This window comes from Podarcis cretensis (genome assembly GCF_951804945.1).
Source record: "Podarcis cretensis genome assembly, chromosome: 10".
Classification (NCBI taxonomy): domain Eukaryota; kingdom Metazoa; phylum Chordata; class Lepidosauria; order Squamata; family Lacertidae; genus Podarcis; species Podarcis cretensis.
The window spans coordinates 28,363,283-28,391,209 of record NC_137179.1 but is presented as its reverse complement, the minus strand read 5'-3'; the positions used below and the strand labels follow the sequence as shown (position 1 = coordinate 28,391,209).

General features: G+C 43.0%; 1 protein-coding gene across 1 annotated transcript in view; it reads left to right on the top strand.

Moving 5' to 3' along the window:
- The first annotated feature begins 729 nt into the window (after positions 1–729).
- Positions 730–27,927, top strand: part of MYH9 (myosin heavy chain 9) — a 78,153-nt gene continuing 50,955 nt past the window's right edge. The window contains exons 1-2 of the mRNA XM_079992125.1: positions 730–909; positions 21,565–21,917. Coding sequence (XP_079848251.1) covers positions 21,585–21,917 — 333 coding nt within the window. The 5' untranslated portion in view covers positions 730–909; positions 21,565–21,584. The remainder of the gene's footprint in view (positions 910–21,564; positions 21,918–27,927) is intronic.

Below are 27,927 nucleotides of genomic sequence, written 5' to 3'. Positions count from 1 at the left end.
CAGGATCCAGTGGTGAAGAGAAAGTCAGCGTGCCTATTTAAGGGCACTTTCCCAGTCTTTTATCAGTACTGCAAGAGTGTTATATGTGACGTGTTAAACTTCAATTAATAAGCGTCGAACAATTTTAATTTTGAAAAATTTCGCTATTGCTAAATGGAAGTAGAAGACCTGAGTATTTGCTTTTAGATGTTTAAGGGCCAGTCTTGGAGAGAGCCCTATTAAATACAGTAGGTTTGCTTCTGCTTGAGCATGCACAGGAGAACAGGCGAGTGCCCACTGTTTTGTTCCTACTCAGGGTAGGTTAATGGGGCTGAAAATGGATGGTAGGGATTTCTCCCCCGCCGCCACTCCACTCCTTGCTGCCACGCCTCAGAACAGCCAGGGAAACGTTCAAGATAGGCCCACAAAGGGCCCTACCCTTTCTCCCTGCACCTACTGGCCGCCCGACGTGTCAGTCTACGCTCCTCTCTGAATGAGGGCGCATTGGCTGAGCCCATTTCTGCGAGGAGGATGAGAGGCGGGCTAATATGAGAAGCGGGGGTTGAGGCGTCAGTTGAGGAGATTAAAAAAAAAAAAAGCGCCCTCCGCCTTCTTTAGCAGCACTGCCCTCTTCTTGCGTCGCCATTGGCGGGAGCTGGAGCTCAGTCAGAGCAAGCTGCCCTTTTTATTGGCCAGCAGTACAGCAGGTGGGTGTTGCTGTCCTTAGCCGCGGCCGCTCCCTCCCGGCTTGAAACCTCGCTGTTGCCGGTGAGTGTGAGGCGTTGAAGCTGGAACAGCGCGGCGGGTGGGGCGCTGCGAATCTCTCCAAAGGTGCCGGGTACCGAGTCTAGTCTTCCCACAGCGAGGAGCAGGAGCCGCGGCGGTTCGCCCACCCCACCCCCCAACCTCCCGGGCTTTGGCCAGACTCAGGTGAAATCCTGCTTCAGGGACGGCGCGGGACGGGACGGGAAACACGCGAGAGATGGCGCTTGGCTTTCAGTTTGGCGCCGGCTGGTTGAGGTTCATTGCGAGGCGGGCGGGCGGGTGTGGCTTAACTTCTAGAATGCCTTTCTTCTGCCAAGCGGGCTGCAAGCCCAGGAAGTGCCACCCACTGCGGGGGCATCGGCTTTGGAGGGGGGGGTGGAAACGGGGTGGGGTGGGGGAAGGTGCAGCCATCATCTCTTGGCTTCCTTTCCGCCTGAGGTTGGGGAACGCTGTGCAATTGCCACGCACAGGATCCTTCCCTTGCCGCACCGGCTACCTGTGCTTCCCCTCCCCCAAAATACCTTTTTCCCCTCCCCCCACCGCCCCTAACCCCAACAACCCTGCAGGGGAAATGGCTTTAAGACTACCGCCTCTTGCCTCTCTGAGAAAGCAGCTGATCGCGTGCTTCTCTCATCCTCTGCTGCCTGTTAATATATCTTGCTCTTGTTGCAAGAGATTAAACCTGCTCGTTCTCTCTCCTCGGTTTGTAGCTGGGGTTGCACCCTCTAATCATCTAAGGATTTCCTGCCCCCCTCTCTCCCCCCCTTTTTTAAAAAAAAACAAAGCTGGGAAGTAACGGGCAGTATACCGCTTGGCAGCTGTCAGGGCTCCCGCCTGAGTCACGGGCTGACAACCTTGTTGCAGACATTGCAATGGGCTTGGCTTCCGCCCGCCGAGCTTGACTTCCTCATTCAGTTGGCGCTGCTTGAGTCAAGCCTGGAAAGGGGGAGGAGGGAGCGACGGGGCAAGACGAAGCTTGCAGGAGGAGAGTCTCTCTGGTAGATTTTGCAGCTGCCCCCGTTCTCAAATGGGACCCACTTCTCCTCTCTGTTCAGCCAACTTCCTTTGAATAAAAGGCGGTGAAATGCCCTGATTAAGCAACAACGGGCGTTTATTTCCCTTTGGCAGGGTGGTTCAAACAAGAGTCCAGCAGTCCCAGGGTCTGTATCTGGAAGGAGCAACTTGTGAAAAGGAAAAAGAAATGGGACAGGATTCCAGCTCATGTGTTTATTAGTTGAATGTGGAAAGTGGGAAAATGCTCTGAGGCATGCTACTTCTAGAATATTCTCCTGTGACAATTGTTGCTCTTGGGGAAATACTCCAGTTAGAAAGTGGGTTTTCTCTTGCTCTTGCTCTTGCCCCTTGATTGTTGCTATCTTTCAAACTTCTATTTGTGGTCTAGGGGATCTGTATTGCCTGCCTGTTTTGGCTATCCCTTTTCTGTGGAGCAGAACTACTTGCTAGTTTCAATACTTAATTGATATAAGGAAAGTGCCAATGCCCATAGAGACCCCCCCTTTTTTTTACTGGTTGTGTCTACTTTTTCATTTTGCTCTTGCCTTTACTTCCTTTCTGTGTATAATCTGTGACTCTAAGTTACTTCCAACCAATGTACACCTGGAGAGTGGAGTCTGCTTTAAAAAGAAGCCCCTCCAGGGCCTGTTTGTAGACAGCAGCATCATCCCTCTAGACTAGAGATAAGTGCACAAAGTAACATGCAGGTCTGACTTGCAGGCGTGCCTGAGAAATAAGGACTCCCCAAAGCATTCAGGATTTTACCAATCTGTCAGACTTGTGTGCTGCTGGCAAGCAAGATGTGACTTGCATTTTCAAAAAGTAGCATCTGAACTGGCAACAAAACTCGTATACAAAAGTTTTGTTTGTTTCGCGGTATAATTACCCTGCAAATAGCCGCAACAAAACTTGGCTGTTAATGCTAACATGTGCATCTGTGACTAATGATTCTACCCATGATGAAACACTAGTTTGAACTGCATAGGTAAAAAAAAGAATGCTGTGGCTAAAGAGAATGTATGAACCCTGGTCCTCGGATTAACACACTTCTACAACTTCTTAAAAATGTAGTTTCTTCCCTTAAGCATAGGTGTGACACAACAGAATCCAAAGTAATGACTGCGTAATCAGTTACTGCTTGTATAAAGATACATTATTAGTCACCAGGTGAAAAAATGCTATAGTTTCTTATCTTTGCCACTCCAGTGAAAGCTGCAAACCTTTGCACTGGCTAATACTCTCTGACTCATGGACTTGCTGTCTGGAGCTATGACGTTATACTTGTGTATTCAACTGAAATGAAATAATTGAGAAATTCTAGTCACTTATCTATGTGAATGTCTTGGAGGGCCAATACAATTAGCCTGCCATTTTGAGCCAAAAAGTATCATGTTAGCGGTTGATGTGAGCTGGCTTGTTTCTGTGAGTCTTTGAGGGCAAATTAGGCATATTAATGTAGCTTTCGGAAATAATTGCTCAGGAGAAAGCTTGTGTTGATGTAGAACTAGGAGGGTGTGTGGCTCAAGCGGTAGAGCATCTGCCTTGCCTGCAGAAAAAGGTTCTGACTCAGGGCTGGAAATGTTCCCAGTCTGAAAGAGTCTCTGCCAGTCTGTGTGGGCAGTACTGAGCTAGATGGACCAATGTTCTTGACTCTGTATAAGGTAGCTTGCCTATGTTCCCATGTTACCCTGAGCCCTCCTTGTGGTTCTTGACTGGTTGCAGTAATAGTTACAAGTGTAACCTCCTTGCTACTGCCTTGTCTAATGCAAAACAGTGTTATAGACACACCCAGTTATTATATCCCCCACGATATTTCTTTCAATTGATACTGGGCAATGAGAAATATGTTTGTAGTCCTCTGCAGGCCACTGCTATGATGGGTGTGTGGAACCTGTGGCCCTCTAGACGTTGCTGGATTCCCAACTCCCATCAGCCCCAGCAAGCATGACCAGTGTTTGTGGATGATGGGAACTGTAGTTCAACAACATCTGGAGGGCTAGGGATTCCTCACCCCTCAGCTATGATGACCTTCAACAGTGGGGAGGTCCCTCAGTAAATGTAGGTAATGATTAACCACCACAGGTGACCAAGGGAGTGTTCATCCTTTACTGCAGCCCCAGATTTGCTACCTGTTGCACCTTGGATCAATCCAATCTACTTTTTGAAACTCTGGATATTTATTCCCCATCCATCTTCTCTAAGGAGTCCAGAGCAGATAGGGTGACTTGTAGAAGAATTTACACAGGATCAGTTAAACATGCCCAAATTAACTTTTGAAAAATTTGGATTCAGACTAAAGGGGCAGCATACCAAGTCAGATATAACTTGGTCTGAAAGTACTTGGAATAAAAGGTAAAATTGTCTGAAATGTAACAGCAAAATAAGCTGTCATCCATGCAAGCCCTATCTGTGTGTTTGAGGTTTCCAAGGATGGGGACAACTAGTAACTAAGAGTAATATCCAGTGTTAGTCGTGCTTAGAATATACATGTTGAAATTGAGAGACGAGTAATTTGTCCATTGATTTCACAGGTCTAATCCATGTATGACTAACACTGGAGATCTCCTTAAGAGTTACTGTAATTTGAGAGCCAGAAGTGACCAGTGAGTGAATAAGCATGCCCACTTAACTGCTATTTATTTTTCTAGCCTAAATTGAGATAGGCTTTTTGCACAGTACAGTCTTCTTATTTAATTTGTTATGCTTACTGCTGTGGCATGCTTGCGCAGCATGTGACCTAAAAGTCCTGTAGTCCATGAACTCCTGTTAATCCAGAGAGTTTGACTTGAATTTAGGGCTGGATGTGAAGGGAGAGTAGCACATTACATTCTCACTGCAATTTTGAGAGTTAACTTTGGTACATGCTAGTCTTGTCATGGATAGCTTCAGATTATTTCCCTTCATGCAGAACCTGAATTCTGTTCTCCTTCCTCCTTGTAAAGGAGCTCATCTTGATTTTGGATATGTCTCCCTTAAGGGTTCCAAAATTCCTCTGTTAAGAGCTACACTTGGAGCCTTTAATCTTGTATTGCAAAATACTGCCATAAGTGCTCTCTTAAGAGGAAGTCTTGAAGTTACCAGGAGTTACAAATACTTGGGGGAAGGAAGAAGTAATACAGTAGACTTTTGAGAAGAATTGGATGCCATTTATTAAATAATGGAATATTTGCCATAACGGGCATTCAGAGTTCAAAATTAGCTGGGCACCAGTCGCATTTTGCGACTGGCAACTGGCTTCCTGCAGCTGGATTGAGATATCAAGGAGGCGTGCTTTGCTCCTAGCATGTCCACCTGCCTGGCTGTAGTCATCTGGTCTGCTGGGCACGCCCACCAAACACCTGATTTGCCCAGCGGTGCAGCAGGAAAACACACACTTTTTTTGCTTCCATGCTGCCACGCTGGGGTGAATCAGGTGTTTGGCAAGTAGAGTGGAAGCAAAAGACGCATCTTTTGCTGCTGCAGTACCCTGCAGACCTCCTGATTCCCTAGCCAGCCAGCCCCCCCGCCCCGTGTGGCTACCTGGTCTGGTAGCAGGGCAGGAAAAAACAAACAAGCAATGCACCTGGACATTTTGTTTTGGCGCCCACAGCCTAGGTCCCAGGAGCCACATGGCTTCCTAGCATTCCTGTTCCAGTTTCTAACACTGGGCATTTTGATAATGTACTAAGATGGATTTAGTTAGCATGTAAACCATCTAACCTGGAAGCTTGCAATTAACGTGGTAACATTTAATTTTTTGTTTTATGCTGGCCTATGTATTTTTAAATCTACAATATTGAAATGTAAATTTAAAAAGAGGGAGAGTCTTAGAAAATATGCTGGATCTCTTCTCTTCACATCTCATGTACTAGTTGATTGCCAGTTTTTAGTGGGGGGTTTTTTACTGTCATGTGACCAAATCTTAAATGTTTTGTGCTACTATTGTACCATGTCAAGATGCTGCTGGTAGGAATACATATACATACAGTGTAAAGGGTTTTGTGTTTTGGAGGCGCTTCGCAAAACGAATTTCCCTATGGGCTTGCTTCGCAAGACGAAAATGTCTTGCGAGTTCCTGCGGGTTTTTTCCCTTCCCCCCCCCCTTTTCCTAAGCCCTAAGCCGCTTATCAGCTGTTCCGCTAAAAGCCGCTAAACCGCTAATAGCGCTAATCCGCTAAGCTGTCAATGGGCTTGCTTCGCAAGATGAAAAAACCGCTATACGAAGAGCCTCACGGAACGGATTAATTTCGTCTTGCGAGGCACCACTGTATACATATACATATACATATACATATACATATACATATACATATACATATGCATACATACATTGAGAGAGAGAGAGAGCTTGTTTTGTTTTGTGGTATTACACAAGTTTTACCTTAAACTGTTGAATTCTGGCAGAAATCTTTGGCCAAGATTCAACTTCCCACCCACTTTGAGTGCATGAGTGAAAAGTGCTTCTGAACATGCATGAGGGAGGGTAAAACTTCAGGTCTGGCAGCACTCTTTTGTACCTTATGAAGTACCACACAATGGAGCCCATGACCTAGAAGGGTGCATGAGTACCCTAAAATAACTTCCACATTTGCTAGATTTTATTTTTTTCACTTTTAAAATTACACTTGTGCTAGTTTGGATCCAGGTCATTTTATATCTGCTTTTCAGAAAATCTATAACTGGAAACTGCTGCTGAATGGGCATAGCTCAGCCTCCAGTTTGTAGCTGGTGAGTGCTTGCACTATTCACCTTGAGCTGTATCTATTTCCCCCCCCCCCATGTATTTGGACACGGCAGGTGTTCAGGTAGGCCAGAAACAGGCAGGTTTGGAAGATAATGCAAGTTTCTCTCTTGAGCCTGGGGCAAATGTGCACTATTAATAAAAGGGACCATATTTCAGAGTATCTTTATTCTAACCGGTCTCTGCACAAATGGTTAGTCAATGCATGCACCCAAAATGTGACTCGCATAAAAATCTGACTTATAATTACTTACTTTCTAAAAGATGACTTGGACAAATTATGATCTACATAGCGGGGGCAGGTTTTAACTTTCTACTCCTACATATCATGCACAGGAACACATTTATTTCTTGTTTAGGATGCCATAATAGGGTGAAATCTCCCAGAGAAGTCCTGGGAGGTACAGGCACTCCAACAATGGATACTTGTAAAATTTTCCAGTGCCATAAGAGAAGTCCTTCTTTTTGGAGGATGCTGCTTAGTACTTGGGCCAGATCCCACAAAGCAATTTCCTTGTGAAGCAGCAATTCAGATACTTAGTTGCCGTATTCCTACAAGACTGCTCTGAGCTATCAAATTTCCACACATCCAGCTTGCTAACAGAGCTATGGAAAATAGTATAGATCCACCTTAACAAGAGTGCCTATTTTCATAGATGTAAATCATAATTTGGGCGGGTTTTTTTCATGTGGAGACTTTTCATGGCATGAACAGACTCGGTAGCTTAGATCTAGTTGTGCCATGTTTATATGCAAACTACTACCAGCTATCAACTTTTAAGCAAATGTCTTCTCTGATCTGATGTGTGTTCACTGTCAATAGCTCCTATCTATACAGGCTGAAATGTAATAGTACTGGATTGCCCGAAGTAGCATAGTTCTTGTTGACAGTGAATCTAAGATGACTTTGTTCTTACCTTGACTTGAAGCACCCCTCCCCGCATGACATATGTGACAAAAGAACATGGAAAGAAGTAGCTAAAGACTTGATGGCAAGAGTACATGGACTGCTTGTGGTTACATACAATTACAGACTCATCCCTAGAAGCTAAACATTAAGTAATGCATTATTAGTACCGATACCTAATTTTAGATTACTTCTTTCATGTCCAGCCCTTTGGGATATGTCCTCATCGTTCTGTACATTTGCCTTTGCTGTTGATTTGTATTGAAGGAACCATTATGTTGTTGTGGAATGGGGATGGGGCTATATTTTCTCCACAATATAGACTATGGCAAAGTTCTCTCACCCTCCCATTAAGCTTCTGGTATCCTGCGGGTGGCGCTGTGGGTTAAACCACAGAGCCTAGGGCTTGCCAATCAGACGGCGGTTCGAATCCCCACGATGAGGTGAGCTCCTGTTGCTCAGTCCCTGCTCCTGCCAACCTAGCAGTTCGAAAGCACGTCAAAGTGCAAGTAGATAAATAGGTACCGCTCTGGTGGAAAGGTAAACAGCATTTCCATGCGCTGCTCTGGTTCGCCAGAAGCGGCTTAGTCATGCTGGCCACATGACCCGGAAGCTGTAGGCCGGCTCCCTCGGCCAATAAAGCGAGATGAGCGCCGCAACCCCAGAGTCGTCCACAACTGGACCTAATGGTCAGGGGTCCCTTTACCTTTTATCCTGCAAACACTGCTTCCCTGTGTATTTTGAGGAAATGGGAAAAGTCACAGCACACTCATGCCTTTACCCAAGCCTAAGACAGTATGCTATATAGGGCTATATTGAATTGGTAATCCACACACCAATTAGGCATGGGCTCTGAGAGAGGTTTAACAAGAGGATCCAAATGGTTCTGCATACAGTAAAAAATTTATTGCCTGCCTTGGACTAGGGTAGTTTAAACAACATGGATCCCAGTACCAATTTTCATTAGTCTATAGTAGTGGTTCCCAAACCTTTTCCCTCTGAGACCACTTGAACATTGCTGAGGGCCTTGGCAGACCACTTAATGATTCTCCTGCCTCTTAGAGCAATTGTAATGATTATGCTGCGCTAGATGGTGTATGATTTTAATTGTATTTTTAGACACACTGGGCCACTTGAATGAAACTTGTTGACCACTTGTAGTTTGGGAACCCAAAGATTCTAAAAGTTCTAGTGACCTACTGCTCTGTTAAGAGGTTGCTGCAACTCTTAAATTCAGAATGTGCAATCTTTCATGAGTTTGCTAACTTTTGTACCAGGCTACCACTTCATCCAACTTACTTCCAATGACAGTATCCTAAATTTAATTAAATGCTTGAAAATGAGTTCCTTTCAAAATCATGGGAATTTCTTCCAAACACATTCAAATGCGTTGATAAGATTTAGATGAATGCAAAGATTATCTTTAGTATCTCTAAAATAGTACATTTCATCTACTCACCTGATTGAAACAACCACATCCCCCCCCCCCAGTGGATGAATACAGATCTTCAGCAAAAACTTTGAAGTTCTAATTGAGAACCTTGTGTCTTCAGACATAAGCCTGTTGGTATTATGCTTTTAATTCAACCAAAGTGACTGCTAATAGAAAATGAGTCCTTCTCACAGAAGCACTCCAATACCATCTTTGCTGTGTGAGAAGCAGCTGGGGAGAGGAGCTGCAAGATATTCAGGAAGGGTTGAACCCCTTGATCAGTGTGTCCTCTCCCAATATATGTGATGAGGCCGCTCTAAATTAAACCCGCACAACTGCTGCAGTGTCTAATATTGCCCTAAGATGCTGTTAGTGGTAGATTTCGCATAATCACTAATCAGTTTGACAGTGGCACTTGAAATTAGTCAGACCAGTTAGAAAATGCCTTCAACCCAATTAGCTTAGCAGGTAAGCCCTGCTCCTTACCACTGTTGGCTATGAAGTTCCTTTCAAGTAGAGTGAAGCTGCAATTGCTGGACTACACTATGGGGCTTATTTTTCATTTTGTGCAGTATTATGCAAGGTATTTAAAGTCTAGACTTGATGTTAATGTGCACAGACTAGGTATCTTAGTTATCCCTCAGGTTACTATAGAAGAAATGAAGAGGGACGACTTTTGTGCTATACAGTAGTGCTGAAGCTGCTTGGGCATGCATCATGAAAGCCTTGGGAATAATATATATAGTAAAGCCTTTGGGTACTTCCATGGCTCCAGCCTGCATTAAATTTCTTCTTGTTTCCTCTTAACTAGCTGTTTTTCCACATTTCATATTGTTTAATAGTGTGCTTGCACAAACCTGCTACACGTGTTTGAAGAGCAAGTTGCGATACAACCCAAATAGTATTATGGGTTGTATCCAGCCAAGTTCTGTTCAGAGCACACCCACTGAAATTAATGGACCTAAGTTAGTCAAGGGCATTCATTTCTATGCATCTACTCAAGCACTGGATACAGCCCCTAATGCCCTTTTTCTTGTTGTCTGATATGAGGAAGCACAGCTGAGAGATCCACTAAGAACTTTTTCTTAGAAATGGTATTTTTAGGCACTGCTGTTCCAGCTTCCAGTTACAATCTTGTCCAGACCTCCAAGCTACTCTGTCTTATTCTTAAACTGTTCTCATCCCCTGAACTGCTCTTTTTTGTTTCTCCTGCCTGTAACTGAGCCTTTAGTCCTTGAGTTCCCCTCCATCCTATTGCTTCCCATATGTACAACTTGAGGGAATCTTCAACAATGTTTTTCCAGAATGAGGGGCAAATAGTTGGGGTACTCTTTCCCAGTTGGTGCCTTCCAAATGCATTGGATTACAATTTCCATCAGGCCTAACAAGCATGGCTAATGATCAGGAACAATAGGAGATGTAGTCCAAAACATATGGAGGGTACCAGACTGGGGAGGGAAGGCAGGTCTAGGGAATCTTGCACTACCTAATGTTCATAAACTGTTCTTCAGAAGTAGACCTTTGACAAAACATGGCTGAAAAGTGACTAGCTAACTTTTTACCTTTCACCTATGTCTTCAGCAGTCCCAGTTACAAGCATTTCTTTATTGGAGGCTTCCAAGCTGTTTATGGCCTTTAGGTTATCTTAAAAACAAGCTTGCAACTGCAGTTTAGCCTACTTGTTTGTGTCCAGGGGCATGCAGTAAAGAAGGGAGGCTGAGCCAGGAATGGTCACTGGAATGTCTGCGTTTGTGCACAACATTTCTCCTTTGTGTTGGACCAACACTTGCTTTTGGATAAGAGAACATCCCAGGAAAGTAGTGCTGGCAGATGGCAAAGGGCTGTGCCAAAGGGATAGGTAACATTTCTGAGTAGGTGGTCACAAGGCTTTTAAAGAGTTGTATATGATTATAATTCTGTATTGAAATTTTGGAGAGCTTTCGTTGCTTAAGATACTCTGATGACACTGAATGTTCAGAGCTGCTGCTGCTATCTAGAACTAGTGATTAAAAATAGTTATAGTCCCAAGAGCCTGAGGCTGGCTTTATGCTATGAAACTAGCTGTCACTTTAGCCAAGTTGCCAGACCTTATAAAACTCATAATGGAGCAGGAAATGAGGGATAATTATTACAACATGAAAAGGCAATGGTGTAGCTATAGATTCCTGATCATAGACAATTATTAGTTTGTTTCCTTTGTGGTTATGAGAAGTTCAGGATCAGTGGCATTTCTTTTTTAAAAAAAAGGTTGTTGAAGGCGCGGCAGATCCTTGTTCCAATCTGAGCCAGACAGTACTGTACTAATGTTGGAGCAGTGCTGGTTCCTTCTTTCTCACCCTACCCCTTGCAGCCCTTTCTTGTAGCTGCTTTGGTCCTATCCTGGCCCTCAGATAGAAATGAATTCAATTCAGGAAGAAAATCACTTGTGGGGAATGCCAATAGCCTCCTCCTTCCTGCTCTTGATCCATTAGAAACCACTTGCCCTACTTTTCTGTCTGCTCCTGGGATAGTGGTGGTCTGCATTCAGAGACAAGGAGCTACTGCTGCTTGTGTCAGGTATCAAGCTTTTGCACTTAAATGTGGACCAGAAAGATGATACGGAAGAAATGTCCGTGAAGAGAGAGTGCTTTAGAAGAAAGAAGCTTAGCATTGATGCAAATTGCAGAGTCCGTGAAAGAATGAGAAGGCATGATCATAGATGGGAGGGGTGTTGACTCTGACACATACGTCTTGCATGAACTTGACTGGGATGGTAAAACCAGCAGAAGAGGCAGCCTTGCTTTCAAATCTAAGTAAACGGGAATAGTGTTTCTACCTGTGGCACAGCAGGGAAGCGTTTAGTTATTGGCTCTGATCTGCTGCTGTGGAGGTATTGTTGGCAGTACTTTGGGCTCCTATGCTGAGCACTCAAAGCCTGCGGGGATAGGAACTTTTGCTTCAATATTGTCATCTTGTGCAATGTCCCAGGCCTGTCTCTTAAGATCCTGTTGCCCAGGGAGACATAGTGAACTCTAAACCAAACCCTTTGAGCAGCAGGGCTGGGCTGGAGTCTCTGAAGCCACTGCTGTCATTTTAAAGTGGGATTACTCTACTGAGTGGTCACGAAGAATGTGTTCTCCCTCTGGAATGTTTTCCTTGTGGGCATGCTGTCTCTTTCCTATGCTGAGAAGGCATGTATTGCACACATGGTAATAGGAAACAACAGTTTCAGAAAGCATACTATGCTACATTTAGCTTGGAATAAGATATATTCCAAACTTTTTAAGCTTTGGGTTGCTGCCAGTTGGGCTTAAGTGTGCTGCAGATGGAGTTTGAAACTAATAACCACCTCTACACCCCTCCCCATAACACAATGCTATTTCCATGCACCAGTTCCCATACTCTGTAAGCTGAACTAATTAATATCAGCTTCACTCTTGAGTGCAACGTGTCCTAGGACTTAACTCTGCAGTTGGTCTGTAATGGCAGGAGTGGCCTGTCACTACTGTGGAGTTTCCATACCACTTTTCCACCCCTGCCATTGCACTTCTGTATTTCAGCAATGGTGATTGTGTGGGGAAAGGGTGGTAAGACAAAACATGAAAGCTTTGAATGCAAAGTATTTTGCCTTGGCAGTAGTACCCCGCCCCCCAATATCTTAATCTGTTTGCAGGGGTACTTCTGTTTTTGTTGTAACCACGAGCCCATCTAAGTTTGCATGGGCTCTCTAGTTAACCAGTTGCAAGCCTTCTGAGAAGAAAAGCCCAATCATGGGTTTCCCTTGCCTCCTGTTATAAGAATGTTTCCCTTTGATACCATACAGAGGCTAGTAATGACTTGTTGGTCTGCAGCTGGCATTCCTCAAGTCCTGTAGAGGTGAGTCGGGAAGAGTGGAAGAAGGAAATGGTTAAATAATACAATTATTTAATCTAAGAATTGGAAAGCAGCAAGAGCCAAACAATTCATCATGAAGGGAAAGATGACTTCTAAATTTAAAGTGATGTGGAACTTTTAAGAAGAGTCAGTTAATTTTGTGTTAACAGTTGCAACCAATAGGGCCAGAATATGGGGATAATCTTAACATGTGAACCATATGGCTTGGGTTGCATCTTCTGTATGTACGTAAAATGGCAGAATTGCTACTGCCTTTCCAATATAGGTACGGTAATTTGTGGACCCTCCCTTGCAACCACACTGATACCAAGAGGTTTATGCCAGTTAAATTTTCACATGTATTTCATGTTGTGGCATATACAATTTATATTTCCTTAGTTCAGAACTTGCTTGACACCAAGTGAATAGTGCAGTTCATATTTTTGAATGGTGGCAGCTCTATACCCTGGGATAATAAACTAAACTTCAAAATGAGTGCTCTGAAGTAGTGCATCCAAGTACCAATCAGCTGCAAAAAAAAGTAGACTACTTGAATGTCGATAAAGAGCTCAGATTCCTGGAGAGAGAGACTTTAACAGTTACCTAAGGCTGCAATCCTATGCTTACTTACCTGGGTATTAGTTCCACTCAACTCACTGGACCTTGCTTCTGAGTAAACCTGTATAGGATTGCACAGCATATCAAATTTTATTGTGACACACCATATTTAGTTTGTGTGAAAGCCTTGACAGTTATTTTTCCCCACTGTCACAGAAAGGTGCCTCATTGCACTTAACATTGCTTTTATAAAAAAGTGTGTATGTATGTGAGTGTTGTGAAATACTTATCATTGAAACAAAGGCTGTGCCTATATGAGGAGCGACTTGAACTTGTGAACTATAGAGCCCTCTGGCTTCTCACTTGTGTTATAATGTGGCTCTCCCAACTCAGCATTCAATTTTGATCTTGCAACTAATTTTCAGTTGCTCTGACTCCTCTTTTACTGTGCAACATCAGCAACAGGATATTGCTAATCAGAGTGCCTCTCATTTCATAATTTCAAAAGTCAAGGAGTGTACTGCTGTACTTGTCACCTCAATTAATCACTGAGTACTTTCAACAGATTTCTCTGCTTCAGTTGCTCTGTGTTACAGAATGCACAGGTATGGGGAATACAGTAATGCCCCCATGTACATTTAAATTGGAGAAAATTGGGCATAAAGACTAAAGATGACAACTTTGCATGTCCAAAGGAATTGTGAGACATGAATGTGCTTTTGCCATGTTTGACAAATGAAGCTCAAACATCTTTATAAGCTGTAGAAATTTCTACATGCCTCTGTCTTTAAGTATTGTAGTTTGTGTGCTTCAGATTTTGAGAGTAATTGAATGTGTTGCTCCTGAGAATCAGAGGCTCAGTTTCTCCACAGATTCAGGAGAATACCCAGTGAATTGGGCTTTGTCCTGTAAGCAATAGGTTTGAGATCATGATCACATAGTGCACTTTCACCACCTCACCCCTTGCTTAACCTACACACTGCACTTACCAGTTAGGTAGCATTTGCTGTGTAATTATATCTTACTGCTTCCCCCTCCCCCTTACACTTGAGCAAACCACGCTCAGACTGCTTGAGCAATAGAAGCTTGGTTCCATCAGAACAAAGTGCAGCATAACTCTGGGAACAACTTTCCCCCAGAAGTTTCATTACAGACTTCATTTGGGCTATTCTGTTTCAAGGCTTTGCATTTGATTTAGGTGGGAAACAACTAGCTGCTTAGGTCTTATTAGGGCTCAATAGTTAAATACTCCAAACTGGTGAAAATGAACTGTCATCTTTCCCTGAAGATGAGGCTTTAACTACAACTGAAAAGGTTATTGTCTTCTCACTCTCCAGCAACTTTGCCTGGGGCATGTTGTGCAGTTACCTATTTGCAAGAGCGTGCAATGCTTAAATCAGGAAAAACTGTGTGGGTTAATATTCATTGGATACATTCAAGTAGCATGGTCATTTAGAGACAAAATTTCCTGTTTGTTAAGCAGTCTTTCTGCTTATACTCTTTTATATTAATGTGCTGACCTTGATGAGCAATGGCAGAGTCCCAACAGCAATTCTGTGGCCACTGATAAAGTAAACAGTAGGCCAAGGGGGTAATACAAATAGTACTGGAGAAATAAACTGCAAGCAGTGTGTCCTGTTTTTCCAGATGCTTCTGAAGCCTAAAGGAAGCTTCACTTTTTTCAGGGGGCAGGTTCTCACAAACCTTTAATACTAGAAATCCTGCAGAAAGGGTTCAGCAAATGGAATGTCTAGATTCCTGAAAGGTAGACTGTATCTTACCCTCTCCTTCCCAGTCTTGTGCAGATGGTGTTATCAGTTTGTCAGCCTTCATCTGAAACACCTGGATCCTGTAGAAAGCTCAGGAGTTGAGAAAGGATCTCTTGTGCATGTTCAGCAAATAGCTTCTTCAGATGTTCCCTAAAAGAGAGATGCAGGTTCCATAGTGTGTGGGGTGCATGGTATAACTATGGGAAGGTGGGTGGGGCGCTGGTGAACTAGGAAATCCCTGGTTCGAATGTCCGTGTTTGGTTACGTACCCAGTAGGTGGCACAGTGCAGCTCAGATTCTGCAGAATACTAATTGTGTGTTGCAACTCCATGTTATGGCTGGGTGAGACGTTTGCCAAATCCTTACTGTTAACACAATCTTCTTGCGCAAGCTGCTTTCCCCCTTTGCAGCAAAGGGAGCATATTGGGAGAGGTGGTTTAGTAAGAAGAGTTCACTTTCCACCTTCTGTTAGAATTTGGTTGTCATGCATGAGTCTGCTGTTGTCATGACCAGTTTGGCTCTTATACAGTTCTGTGTTCTCTCTTGACTTCCCATTTAAATAGGAGAATAACAACCTACCCTAACAAGGTGACTGTAAGGATTACTGGGAATATATGAGACTCCTTGGAGCAGGGATGCGGAACCTGTGGCCTTCCAGATGTTGTTGGGCTCAAAGTCCCATCAACCCTAGTTGACATAGGCCAGTGGTCAAGGCTGTAGTCCAGCAGCATCTGTGTGGGGTGTGTCAAAGTTTGCCGATTCCTGCCATATGCCTCCATCAAATATATACACCACAGAGGCTGCATTTGTATTCCCTCCCATGGCTGATTATGGTGTTAATTAACTTTTGTAATGTCTGCATGCATGGCTAGACTAAGATGCAACTCCTCCCACCTTTCCCATTGTCTTCACTTCACATCTGTACTGAAAGGACTTTGGCTGTGGTACACTACAATATTATGAGTAAGGGGCTTCATTTGAAATGTTTTTTTGCTCACGTGAGAAAGAAATGTTTGCTCTGAGAATGCTGAAACGCCCTACAGTCTCCCTTAAAACTACGTGCTTGAGATGATCTGAGTTGCTTCTAGATGTCTTGGTTATGACTGAATCAAAGTGTGGATGGTAACAGGGACCACACACCTGTAACTAGCCCAGCTTTACAATAGAATGGTAAAGAGCCAGTGGGCAGGAGCACAGGAAAGAGTCTCTCCCAAACTACTGCTGTTGCATGTGCTCCAGCAAATCTCATTATGGTCTCAAAGGGGCATTATGGACATCAAAGGGGTGGCTACCTGCCCAATACTCTTGCTGTTTAGCATTCCGCCATGACTGCAGATGTTGATGCTATATCTGTAATTAGCAGATCAGTTCTAGGAACAAGCTGGACCCAAACTTCTTTCTTAGTTGAGTTTTACTGTTCAGTTTAACATTGATGTTGGCTTCTACTAACTTGTATCATCTTATTGTACAGCAGGAGGTATCCAGTAAGATAATGCTTGCTTAGAGTAGGGGATTCACCAGCTCTTCCATTGGAGAGTCTGTGCACCTTTAACATCTTAAGAAACTTGGCTTCCATTCAAAAAAATAAAATAAAAAAATAGCGCTGGGAGAGCACTCCTCAACCCAGTGCCCTCCAACATGGTCATGGTCAGGGTTGTTGAGAATCTTTGTCCAAAACCTCTGGGGGGCATCAGGTGGGGAAAGCTGCTTTAAGTTGAAAGAAAATTCCTGAAAAACACATTAACTAGCAAATACTCAAATGGTCAAAACTGTTCTGCGTTGATAAAAATAGAGCAGCATCACTAGCAAGCAAAAAAAAAATAAAAAAAAAGGAGGAAGGGGAAAATGTGATGTGCTACAAATAAATGTGTGCTGCGAACTTGAACAGTTATTTCTTCCACCCCCTTTAACTAAATCCTATGCCTTGTTTGTGTGTGTAATATAAAATATAATTTTCTTGAAAGCAGGCATAATATTCATTGGACACATTCAAGTACCATACCCCCGTCAGTCTGAGACCAAATTTCCTGTTTGTTAAGCAGATTTGTTGCTTATGGTCTTTTATATTAATTTACTGACCTTGTTGAGCAATGGCAGAGTCCCAAAAGCAATTCTGTTCAAGTGGACTTGAATGGTGTTTCCTGTGATAAACATTCAACAGTTGCTTAAAATGTGGTACCTTTTCACAGTTCATAATGCTGATAAAGTGATGTGCAGATCATGTTAATGATACCGATAAGGTGCAGTCTTTGATCTCTCAGCATTTTTCCAGCATACATTCAGTGTTTAATAAGTTACCTTTTCTGGAAGTAGACAATACGGATCTGTGCTAGAGCTGACTTTCGTCAAGTATGGAACACTAAATTAGGTAACATAGTTGTTTTTAATAATGCATTATTTTTAAAATCTATTTAACAGGTAACAACCAATGACATAAATGGACATAAAGAAAGAAAAACAAGTACAGAATCCAAGTTATTCCATGGAGAAAACTCATAGTTGTGAAAGCATAAAGGGGCAATAGGTTCAGTTAGGGTGTATGATGACTAGTGTGTGTCACTTGGTGTACTGCTGATAATTGTTGTCAGGATGTGGTGTGAGCTTTTTCACATCCTACAACCGGCCTGTTGCCATTTCCTGTTAAAGCTTACAGTCTCTACTAGATCATCATATGTGTGACTTAAGGAAGGTCTAATATTTTTCCGTTTCTTGGTCCCTTGCTGTTCATCTTATAGTTGTCCCACCCTTACTCTGTTGTTTACACTCTTCTTTTTGCATTTAGTAATGACAGACATTAATAGTTCCTTTTTTTGTTTTCAAATGTCCTACAGTCAAGGAACACATAGATTTGCTTTTCACAGAAGCCCTGTGAACTAAAGTGGATTCTGAAAACACTCCAAGGTTCCTTCTCTCCTTATGCTGGCTAGGTCTTTTCAGTCTTGTCACCTTCTGTGTGAATTTGGTGTGTGCTCAGGACCATGTTTAATATTCCCCCATGGCTGTACATGATATGGCTCCCTGAGAAACTCCTAATAAGATTATGGTTGCTATTGGATCAGTTACCTGGATCAGAGCTCATAAACTATTCTAGTAGAACCTGAGCTCAGTTTCTGTTCACTCTTAAGGCTTTTCACATACCTGACTGCACACACAGTTTGGCACACACCTGTTTGTGAAATGTATGGATATTGTTGTTGTTTAATCATTTAGTCGTGTCCGACTCTTCGTGACCCCATGGACCAGAGCACGCAAGGCACTCCTGTCTTCCACTGCCTCCCACAGTTTGGTCAGACTCATGTTTGTAGCTTCGAGAACACCGCCCAACCATCTTGTCCTCTGTCATCCCCTTCTTCTTGTGCCCTCCATCTTTCCCAACATCAGGGTCTTTTCCAGGGAGTCTTCTCTTCTCATGAGGTGGCCAAAGTATTGGAGCCTCAGCTTCACGATTTGTCCTTCCAGTGAGCACTCAGGGCTGATTTCCTTCAGAATGGAGAGGTTTGATCTTCTTGCAGTCCATGGGACTCTCAAGAGTCTCCTCCAGCACCATAATTCAAAAGCATCAATTCTTCGGCGATCAGCCTTCTTTATGGTCCAGCTCTCACTTCCATACATCACTGCTGGGAAAACCATGGCTTTAACTATACGGACCTTTGTTGGTAAGGTGATGTCTCTGCTTTTTTAAGATGCTGTCTAGGTTTGCCATCGCCTTTCTCCCAAGGAGCAGGCGTCTTTTAATTTCGTGACTGCTGTCACCATCTGCAGTGATCATGGAGCCCAAAAAAGTAAAATCTCTCACTGCCTCCATTTCTTCCCCTTCTATTTGCCAGGAGGTGATGGGCCCAGTGGCCATGATCTTCGTTTCGGCCATGATCTTCGTATGGATATGTTGGTATAATTCCGCTGTAAGAATGTCCCGTCCCCCCCAAAATAATCTTTTCAGTTATTAGTATTATGTACTGGAAATGTTGGCCAATTACTTCTCGGAAAAAGTGAACTCAAGAATAATTGGTCATCTTGGTGAACAATATTACAACAGGGGCCCCTTCTCTGCTAAGATGGGGAGAAATAGATTTATGTGCTGCTGGGGCAGGCGAGGTGGAAAAACTGTGGCCTGCTAGATGTCGTTAGTCTGCAACTCCCATTGCCCCCGCTCATTGGCACAGCTGCCAGGGGCTTATGGGATTTGAATTTCAATGCTAGGTCCTTGCTGCTGAAGATACCTAGTGACTTAGACTGTGCACAGGATATGGAAGTAAAATTTCCAGAATGTCATGCATCTCAAAGGCTGTCAACCAAAATAACTCTTTTTCTCTGAAGGCATGAGGAATGACAAAACCATGCCAGATGTATTCTAAGCGGAAAGGACCTAAAGAAATAGAAGAATATTTTAAGCTGACTATACAGCTCTTCAGTTAGTTTTCAGGAAATGATGAAACTAAAAGTAACCAAATTCAGCTGGAAGCGCTCATTCTCCTGGTGTGTCTTGCTCAATTATGGCCAAAAAAGGCAAGCAGTTAGATACTTGGAAGTTGCAATTGCAGGAAGCTGTGTAGCAGAAGTTTAGACTACAGCTGTTGCCTTGCCAGCCTTGATACAATTCTGAATGCAGTACAATGAATTATTCCCCACCTTTTCCTTTGGCTCCTGAGTGACAAATTTATGGACCTAAATCACCAGAGTTTTCTCCTATTTTAGCAAAGACCTGTGGCATATTTTTGGCTCCAACACTATGATTAGGCATCATGAAGCATGGTGTATCACTGGAAATACTTGGCTCTAGGATAGTTCTTGTTTGTTTGAAGAGCTTTTATTGGGTTTTACATAATGTAACTTTTTGATGTCTCCAGCAAATTCTGCCAGTATGAGCTCCACATTGGTTTCTTGCATTAAATATAGCCCCAGCACATTATTCTTCTTTGCTTACTTCTAATTTGCATCTGGTTGGTCACTGTGAGAGGATGTTGGACTAGATGGGCGATTGGCCTGATCCAGCAGACTCCTCTTATGTTTTCAATTTCTAGCAAAATCCAAAGTGCCTTGTTTGCATGGTTAATCATAAGTAAATACATATTTAGGTGAATGCAAGCTATCTAAACACTTGCTTTTGAGACTAAGGTGACATAAAAATGATGGCTTTCTTTTCTTTCTTTCTTTCTTTCTTGCTTGCTTTGAAAGGCTTAATGGAAACGTATATCCACAGTACGTTTACCAACTATTTTGTAACATAGTTGACTCTGGAGGGAGACCTATTTGTATTCTAAATGTCTTCATGGGCAGCTTTGGCTAGCAGCATGCAGCAGTATTGACACTGTGGTGTGCAAAGGCTGGCTGAAAAGCTTGGTTCTTGACGGCTGTATGCATGCACACACAATGCAGAGAGACAGGAAGTTTGTATGGTTTTGAAATACCTAATACAATGGACCACTTGTGTTGCATAGTGAGCCACATAAAGTGGCAAGTATAAAATTACTTTGCCTTTCACCTCCTAAATTAGTTCTGAGTTTTTTTTCCTCATTGTGGAAAAATAGAAGTGGCTACCTGGCAGCCACTTTTTTCTAATCTAACAGGTCTGCTCTAGTCAGGGTGAGTCTCCTGCCAGCTCGGAGGTTTTACTTTTACTTTCAGGCTATTAACAGATGCCACAAGGGATTGAGTGAGGCTGGCAGCCCAAGTTAAATCATTTGTAGGCATAATAGCAAAGAAAGGAATTCTAATTTCTAGATAGGAAGAAAAGACGACCTGCTTTCCTACCCATGCTAGGGCTGTCAGTCTGTAAATAGCTGTAGTTTTCTGTAAATAACTGTAGACGACTGTAGACTTAGTCAGTATTTCTTCAGATATCTTACATTTGTTCCAGGGAACTGACAAATGTTGATAAGAAATCGGGTTGTGTCATATCTACTGAAAAGTTTTTAACCTTAGTAAGTTTTTCATCTCTGTATTTCCTATGATTTGGCATAACTTAATATCATTTTACAGTTTCATTGGGGTAGAACATGTATATTCTCCTCAGGTGTGACCCATCCATTTTAAATAGCTGTTTTTAACAGAGGGGGAAACCACTTTGACTATGTGAAGCTGCCCCCCCCCCAGTCTAGTTAAGGCCTAGGGGGAGGAGGCTAATTGTAGCACTACCACATTGTGTTGATATGTAGTTGCCAGCTTCTTGTGTGTTCCTTCAAGCTTGCTTGCTTGAGTAATTGGATGCTTTTATGCATCCGGTCACTGCCTATTTGTGACCCACAGGGGGTAATGAATCTGTGGGGAAGCAATAGGTGAATAGTTTATCTGGGCATGCAACTTGGAGTCAATGGCCTTGTCTACTCAGAACTCCTTTACAAGGACCTAAAATATCTATACAGTTATCTCTAGTGTTCTTGTCTCTATAGAGTGTTTAAGCTGACAACATGAACCTACTTCTAATGATTGCATGGCATTTAAACAGTAACATGGTCAAAGATTTGAAATTAGTGTTGGTGAGGGAACTGGTGCCTATTTCAGGTGACTCCAAGGTTGTAGTGTCAAAATGTTGGCAAGGTAATAACATTGCAACTTCTTCTTTTCATAGGTCCCTGGTTATAAACCACCATGGCTCAGAGAGATGCTGACAAATACCTCTATGTGGATAGAAACTTCATCAACAACCCTCTTGCTCAGGCTGATTGGGCTGCCAAGAAGCTGGTGTGGGTCCCATCAGAGAAAAATGGTTTTGAGCCTGCTAGCTTGAAGGAAGAAGTAGGAGATGAAGCCATTGTGGAGCTTGCAGAGAATGGGAAGAAAGTGAGAGTCAACAAAGATGATATCCAAAAGATGAACCCACCCAAGTTCTCGAAAGTGGAAGATATGGCTGAACTGACCTGCCTGAATGAGGCCTCAGTGTTGCACAATCTGAAGGAGCGATACTACTCAGGGCTTATCTACGTGAGTAATGACTTTTTCTGCTAGTTATAGGATCTAACTAAATCTTACATGTCCCCAGGCTTATACAATTTTCCCCTGTCTACATTCTCATTAAACTAAACAGTACTTTCCCTAGTAGAGTTTTTGTAGAACATTGTGATGGAGTGGCTAGACTCTTGTGTGTTTGTGTTGGAAGATATATTAGAAATCATGTACAGCGTTTGATCCAAGCTGAACACACTCTTCATGTAGACACCTGGCTTGCTGCTTCTGTATCTGGAACCTCAGTATAAAAGAGCAGTAAAGCTAAGCCTGCAAAATAACAAAGCTCAGCTGCACATAAGGCAGTTGGGATATAAAAAAGTACTGTTGTCTACTTTCAACCAATCAGAATGCTGAAAACTAAGAACCTCCTAATTGCCTAGTTGTTGCACTTCAAGCCTCCAACATGTGGTGCTGTGAACAGGTGATTCTCGGTCAGGGGAGGAGTGGAGCTTGCAGACAAAAATAAACTCCTCCTGGAAGCAGAGTCAAAAAACACTTGTATTTAAAAACAACAACAAGCAAACCCAAAACAATTAGTGGCTAGCAAGAAGGGAAGGTAGCCTTCTACCAGTTTCCAGTTTGTCACACAGCTAAACCAGCGAGTGGCTGGGCACTATACCTTGAACAGTGTTTGGTATCCTGAATAGTGGATAGAAAAAGAATGAAAGAAACATTATAGAGTACAGGTAAGAGAGATGCCATGGATGGTCTTCTCTATGCTGGCTGGGTTACCATGCAAACAGGAAATGCCTAGGGCCCTTTCCATCCCCCATAGCTTCAGTTTTGTACTGAGGTTGTACACCCTACTCTCCACTAGCCAGAAGAATGCTTCATAGTAAGGCCACATCTCTGTTCTTGGCCAGTAGAGGAATGGATTATACAGGCAAGGGATGTACTGAAGCAGTGAGCTCTCCATCCTTGGGCATGTTGCAAATCTAAGACACCATACTCAGAATTTTTTTCCTCTTGAAGGCAATGCCTGATGCTCTACCAGAAGGACGCTTCACACTAAGGCCCAACTCAGTTCAGAATATACTGAGCAGGTAGCTTTAATTCAACTCTTGTCAAAAGTGGCAGCAATGCTCTCATGAACTTGATGCCATGGAAACAAGAATATTCAATTGTTTATACGTGACTTAGCATGGACTCTGTTCACTGGTAAGATGCTGACACTCTTTACTTGTTGGCATTATTGCTCCATCTGCTGCACTGAATAGAGACTGTAGAGATAACTCCTCAGCTGGAAAAGGGGGCCCTGCAGCAGTTGTGGTAGAGAATGCATACAATGTGTTGATACCTAGGGACATATGAAGCTAACCTCTGCTGTGCTAGACCCTTAGTATATTTAGCTCAGTACTGTTTACACTTACTGACAGCAACATCCTAGGGTTTCAGGCAGAGGTCTCTCCCAGCCCTACCTGGAGATTTACCTTCTGCATGCAGAGTGATTGTTCTACCACTAAGCTTTCCCCCCTAAAGTAGTAAAGTGTTAGGGTATATAAGGGTGGGCTGCTGTGCAGCTCATAATGGGTAGAGAGGTAGCAACTGTGTGTATGGTTTTTAGGCACTTGCTCTTCTGAAGATCTTGTGCTTATTCCTGGGGGACAACTGCAGTCACTTGTCACCTAGGTAAAGGGACCCCTGACCGTTAGGTCCAGTCGCGGACGACTCTGGGGTTGTGGTGCTCATCTCGCTCTACAGTCCGAGGGAGCCGGCGTTTGTCCACAGACAGCTTCTGGGTCATGTGGCCAGCATGACTAAGCTGCTTCTGTCGAACCAGAGCAGCGCATGGAAATGCCATTTACTGTCCCGCCGGAGCGGTACCTATTTATCTACTTGCACTTTGATGTGCTTTCGAACTGCTAGGTTGGCAGGAGCTGGGACTGAACAACAGGAGCTCACCCCGTCGCAGGGATTTGAACCGCCGACCTTCTGATTGGCAAGCCCTAGGCTCAGAAAAAAACTCTGGCATACAGGAGATTGAGAGGAGGATTGCAGTTGTCTTGGTGGATCTAATTTTGGGGTACTAATCAGTTTGACAGAGAGCTATGGTTCACAATTGGCCAAGGGTACAGGAGGAGAGAAATTGGTGTTTGTCCTGAGTTCTATATTCAGGGCACTGATTGGATCAAAGCATATGCCACTGCTGCCTTGTACATAAGCTGCAGCTGAGCCCGACTCTGTAAAAGGGATATTTTCCAGACTTCACTGATTTCCATTTGTTCCCTTCAAAGTGTTTCATTCTAACATCCATTTAGCTGTTTGTTGCTGTCTTGTCACATGGATCAGCCCTTCTGTGCTCCCCATACATGGACTCTTGTAAGACTTTGCACAGTGAAGTCTTTGTCACATGTGGCAGTCTGCCTACACAGTTTCTCCCCTTTGGAATGGGGAATGGCACATATCTGTCTTTCTTTGCTTTACAGCACATAAAAAAATGAAGGTACATGTAGTAAAATAGACATGTGCAATTTTTCACATTGATGGCTAGTACAGATCTTTTGTACCATGACTTTAAGCTAGGCAGTGTACAATTAAGGATATTTATATATAGACTATTTTTTTCTCTGAGGCTATACTTGCCAGTAGGGACGTGGGTGGCGCTGTGGGTTAAACCACAGAGCCTAGGACTTGCCTATCAGAAGGTCGGTGGTTCGAATCCCCGTGACGGGGTGAGATCCTGTTGCTTGGTCTCTGCTCCTGCCCACCTAGCAGTTTGAGAGCACGTCAAAGTGCAAGTAGATAAATAGGTACCACTCTGGCGGGAAGGTAAATGGCGTTTCCGTGTGCTGCTCTGGTTCGCCAGAAGCGGCTTAGTCATGCTGGCCCCATGACCCGGAAGCTGTATGCCGGCTCTCTCAGCCAATAAAGCGAGATGAGTGCCACAGCCCCAGAGTCGTCCGCGACTGGACCTAATGGTCTGGGGTCCCTTTACCTATACTTGCCAGTGTCTCTATCACAGTTCTGACCCACTCAACATTTTAGTATTTTCTTTCCTTTGGTAGTTTTGTGTGTTTTGAAAGTAAGCATCATGTGTGAGCCAAGTATGGAGCAAGTATTAGTGGCAAAATATCTGCTTTGCATGCAGAAGGTCCCAGGTTCAATCCCCAGGTAGAGCTGAGAGAGAATCCTGGCAACAATGCTGAAGAATACTGCCAGTGGCTGTAGAAAATGCTGAGTTAGAAGGACCAATGGCCTCACTTGGTATAAGGCATCTTCCTAGGTTCCTATGTAGGAAGTTTTGTATGCAGTTTTTTAGTTCAACAGTGACTCAGTCAATGCTCTAATTTTCAATTCATTTGGGCCTGTGCTAATCTTTACTGGGTGATGATTAAGAAAAGGAAATCTAACCTTTGAGATTTAAGATGTATTTTATACCTTGAGTTGCCATGGCTACTGGCCCTGACAAGTATATTTGCACGGAGTAGTTCCCCAGATACAATATTCCTGATAATGACATTCACCCATCAGTGACCTGCTTAAAATTTATTTTTATTTCTGTTACTTGTGATCTTATGGATTCCAAGATCATTCCAAATAAATTAATGTTCAGAAGTAGTAATGAGTCCCCCATTGTCTGACTGGAAGAGATTCATACACCTACAATGACATGCATATGTGTTGTTTTTAGAAAGACCTGATCCTGTAAAATGCAATGTGTTTACAAGTTTGCCCAATTTTTATTTTCTATTCCTTCCTGTCTCCTGATATGATACACCCTTAACCTTTCTGCCTTATAAGGAACTTCTCAAAATGCATCTCTTTGCGTTTCCTGAGGTTTAGTTAGGCAATAATTTTAAAACATTACATTCTTACTAATCTAGCTGCTATGGCTATGTAGTTCAGTTTCAGTGAACCTTTTAATGTTTATTTTTCTTTAAGCAGCTACAATAAATAACTTTTTACTATTAATATAGCTAACTTTTTTGTACAGATTTAAAGCCTTTTTGCTTCCATTTATCATGATCGCTCACTAAGATGGTATTGGGGTTGTTAACTCTGATTTACAGAGGACTCTGTGGCATGTACAATTTCCTTGGGTCACAGTGCTTTTTACCCAGTGATACTTAATCCAGCTACACTTTATATTATAGAAACCTCCCCTGCAAAGTGGGGTATCTGAACGTTGCTTTGTTCCAACAGCCTCAGTGCAACCTGAAACCTGTTGTCACCAAAGGTTAATCTCATGAAGTCTGCAAGTCAGTCTATTACAGTGTGCAGACTTTGTGGTTTTAGCAGTACTGTACATAATCTCTCTACTCCCCACTCCCCCAGCAAGTATTTTGCTCAACCTTTCTTTATTTTAGATGGTTTCTGTACTAATTCATATTTTCAGAAAAACCTCTAAGTGGTTTACAACATGTCTCAAGGTGGGGATTCTCAGACTGGGGGGCAAATTTGGTCATCCAGGCTCCTCTGTGTGGGCATCCAAACTGTTCCCAGGCCACAAGCTTCACTGGCTCTGCTTCACATCCAGAGTTGTTGCTTGGCAGGTGTCCTTGAACTCTGATAATGCCTCTTGCTTGTATTGATGGATAGTAGAGAGAGATGTGTGTAGAAACTGGCCTGTTGTACAAAGCTAAAATAAAAGAATCATTGCCTTCCCACTTTTGTTTTTGGCTCCACACACTACTGGGATGTGGTCCCTGCAAGGTTGCCCAAAAGGCATTGTGGCCCTTTGGCACCTCAGCAGAAAACATTACAAATGAAAATCAAATACAAGAGGTGCACAATTAAAACAGCAACAAAACAAAATATACTCAACATTAAAAAAATAGAGCTAACAGTTACATTCAAAAATACAGTCAGGATTCCACAAGTAAAGAACAAATCAACAGCTAAACAGGTCATTGAGGTAGGTGCCCCCCTTCCCTCCACATTAAAGTCCCCAGTGTATTCTTAACACTTGCCAGTCTGATGAAAGTTTACATATTTAAGCCCCCACCCCTGTAAATTTGATATTTTTTTCCTGTGGGCTAATGCAGCCTTTGGTTCATTTACAGGAAATGGATAGATATTCTCAGCAAGGTTAAGTGCAACTAAAACGCTCTGGTTCAGTGTCCTATGACAGAGGTGCCTGTTTCAGGACAAAATTTTTTAAGAGAAACAGCTTTAATCTCTTACTGTGGTGCAGCCCTCTGAGTAAGTGACTTAGAGTTGGAGTCCTTGAGGTGCTTGAACAGATACAAGGCCCATTCAGATCAGTGCTATGTCTTCCATGGACTTGCTCAAGAATTTTGCATTTGTCGCTTGTGAGAAGCTCCCTCTTATAACTAGTCTTTTTGAAATCAGATTTGTTCTACTCCACACGTTTGCTGATAGATCCCAAGCTCTCTTGGCTTAAACGGCAACTAATGTGTATTTCCTGAACACCCTTGGGGTGCCAATTTTTATTAGAGAGCTTCATTTTTTATAGAAACATTTAAAACAAGAACACAGAACAAAGAGTTGGCAAATTGCGTAACTCCTCCTAGTTTTGTAATTGCTTTGTATTCTCTACTGTTCCCTGTGATCAAAAGACTATTTTATACAAGCCACAGTATGATGACCACTATCAACTGGAGGCTTATATTTGTTTCTTGCAGAAGTTTCCTCACTTGTAAATATCCAAGTGTCAGTTTTGAGCTGCGCATGCTGACACTTAGACCATGCTCATAGCTTTGTTTCCTAGCTGGGCCATTTATACTTGAGGAAATGCTACCGAAAATGGTGGTTGAATACAATTCTGCCTTTCTAACTTTAAGAAGTATTAAGTGAAGTGGGGCTTCCATATTTTCTGTCCCACTTGCATCCGGAAAGGTCAGCAAGGAGGCTGATCTTCTTGGCTACATTGCTTGGATTATGAGTTTAGTAGAGGGGGACAGAGAAGGAGGCAGTTCTTCAAATATACTTTGCAGCAGAGTATCCTAACCTGGTGGGTACAGACACTGAGAGGAGCAGGAGCTCATCTCTGGTGTCTCACTGCAGTTGGAAACACTGCGAAGTG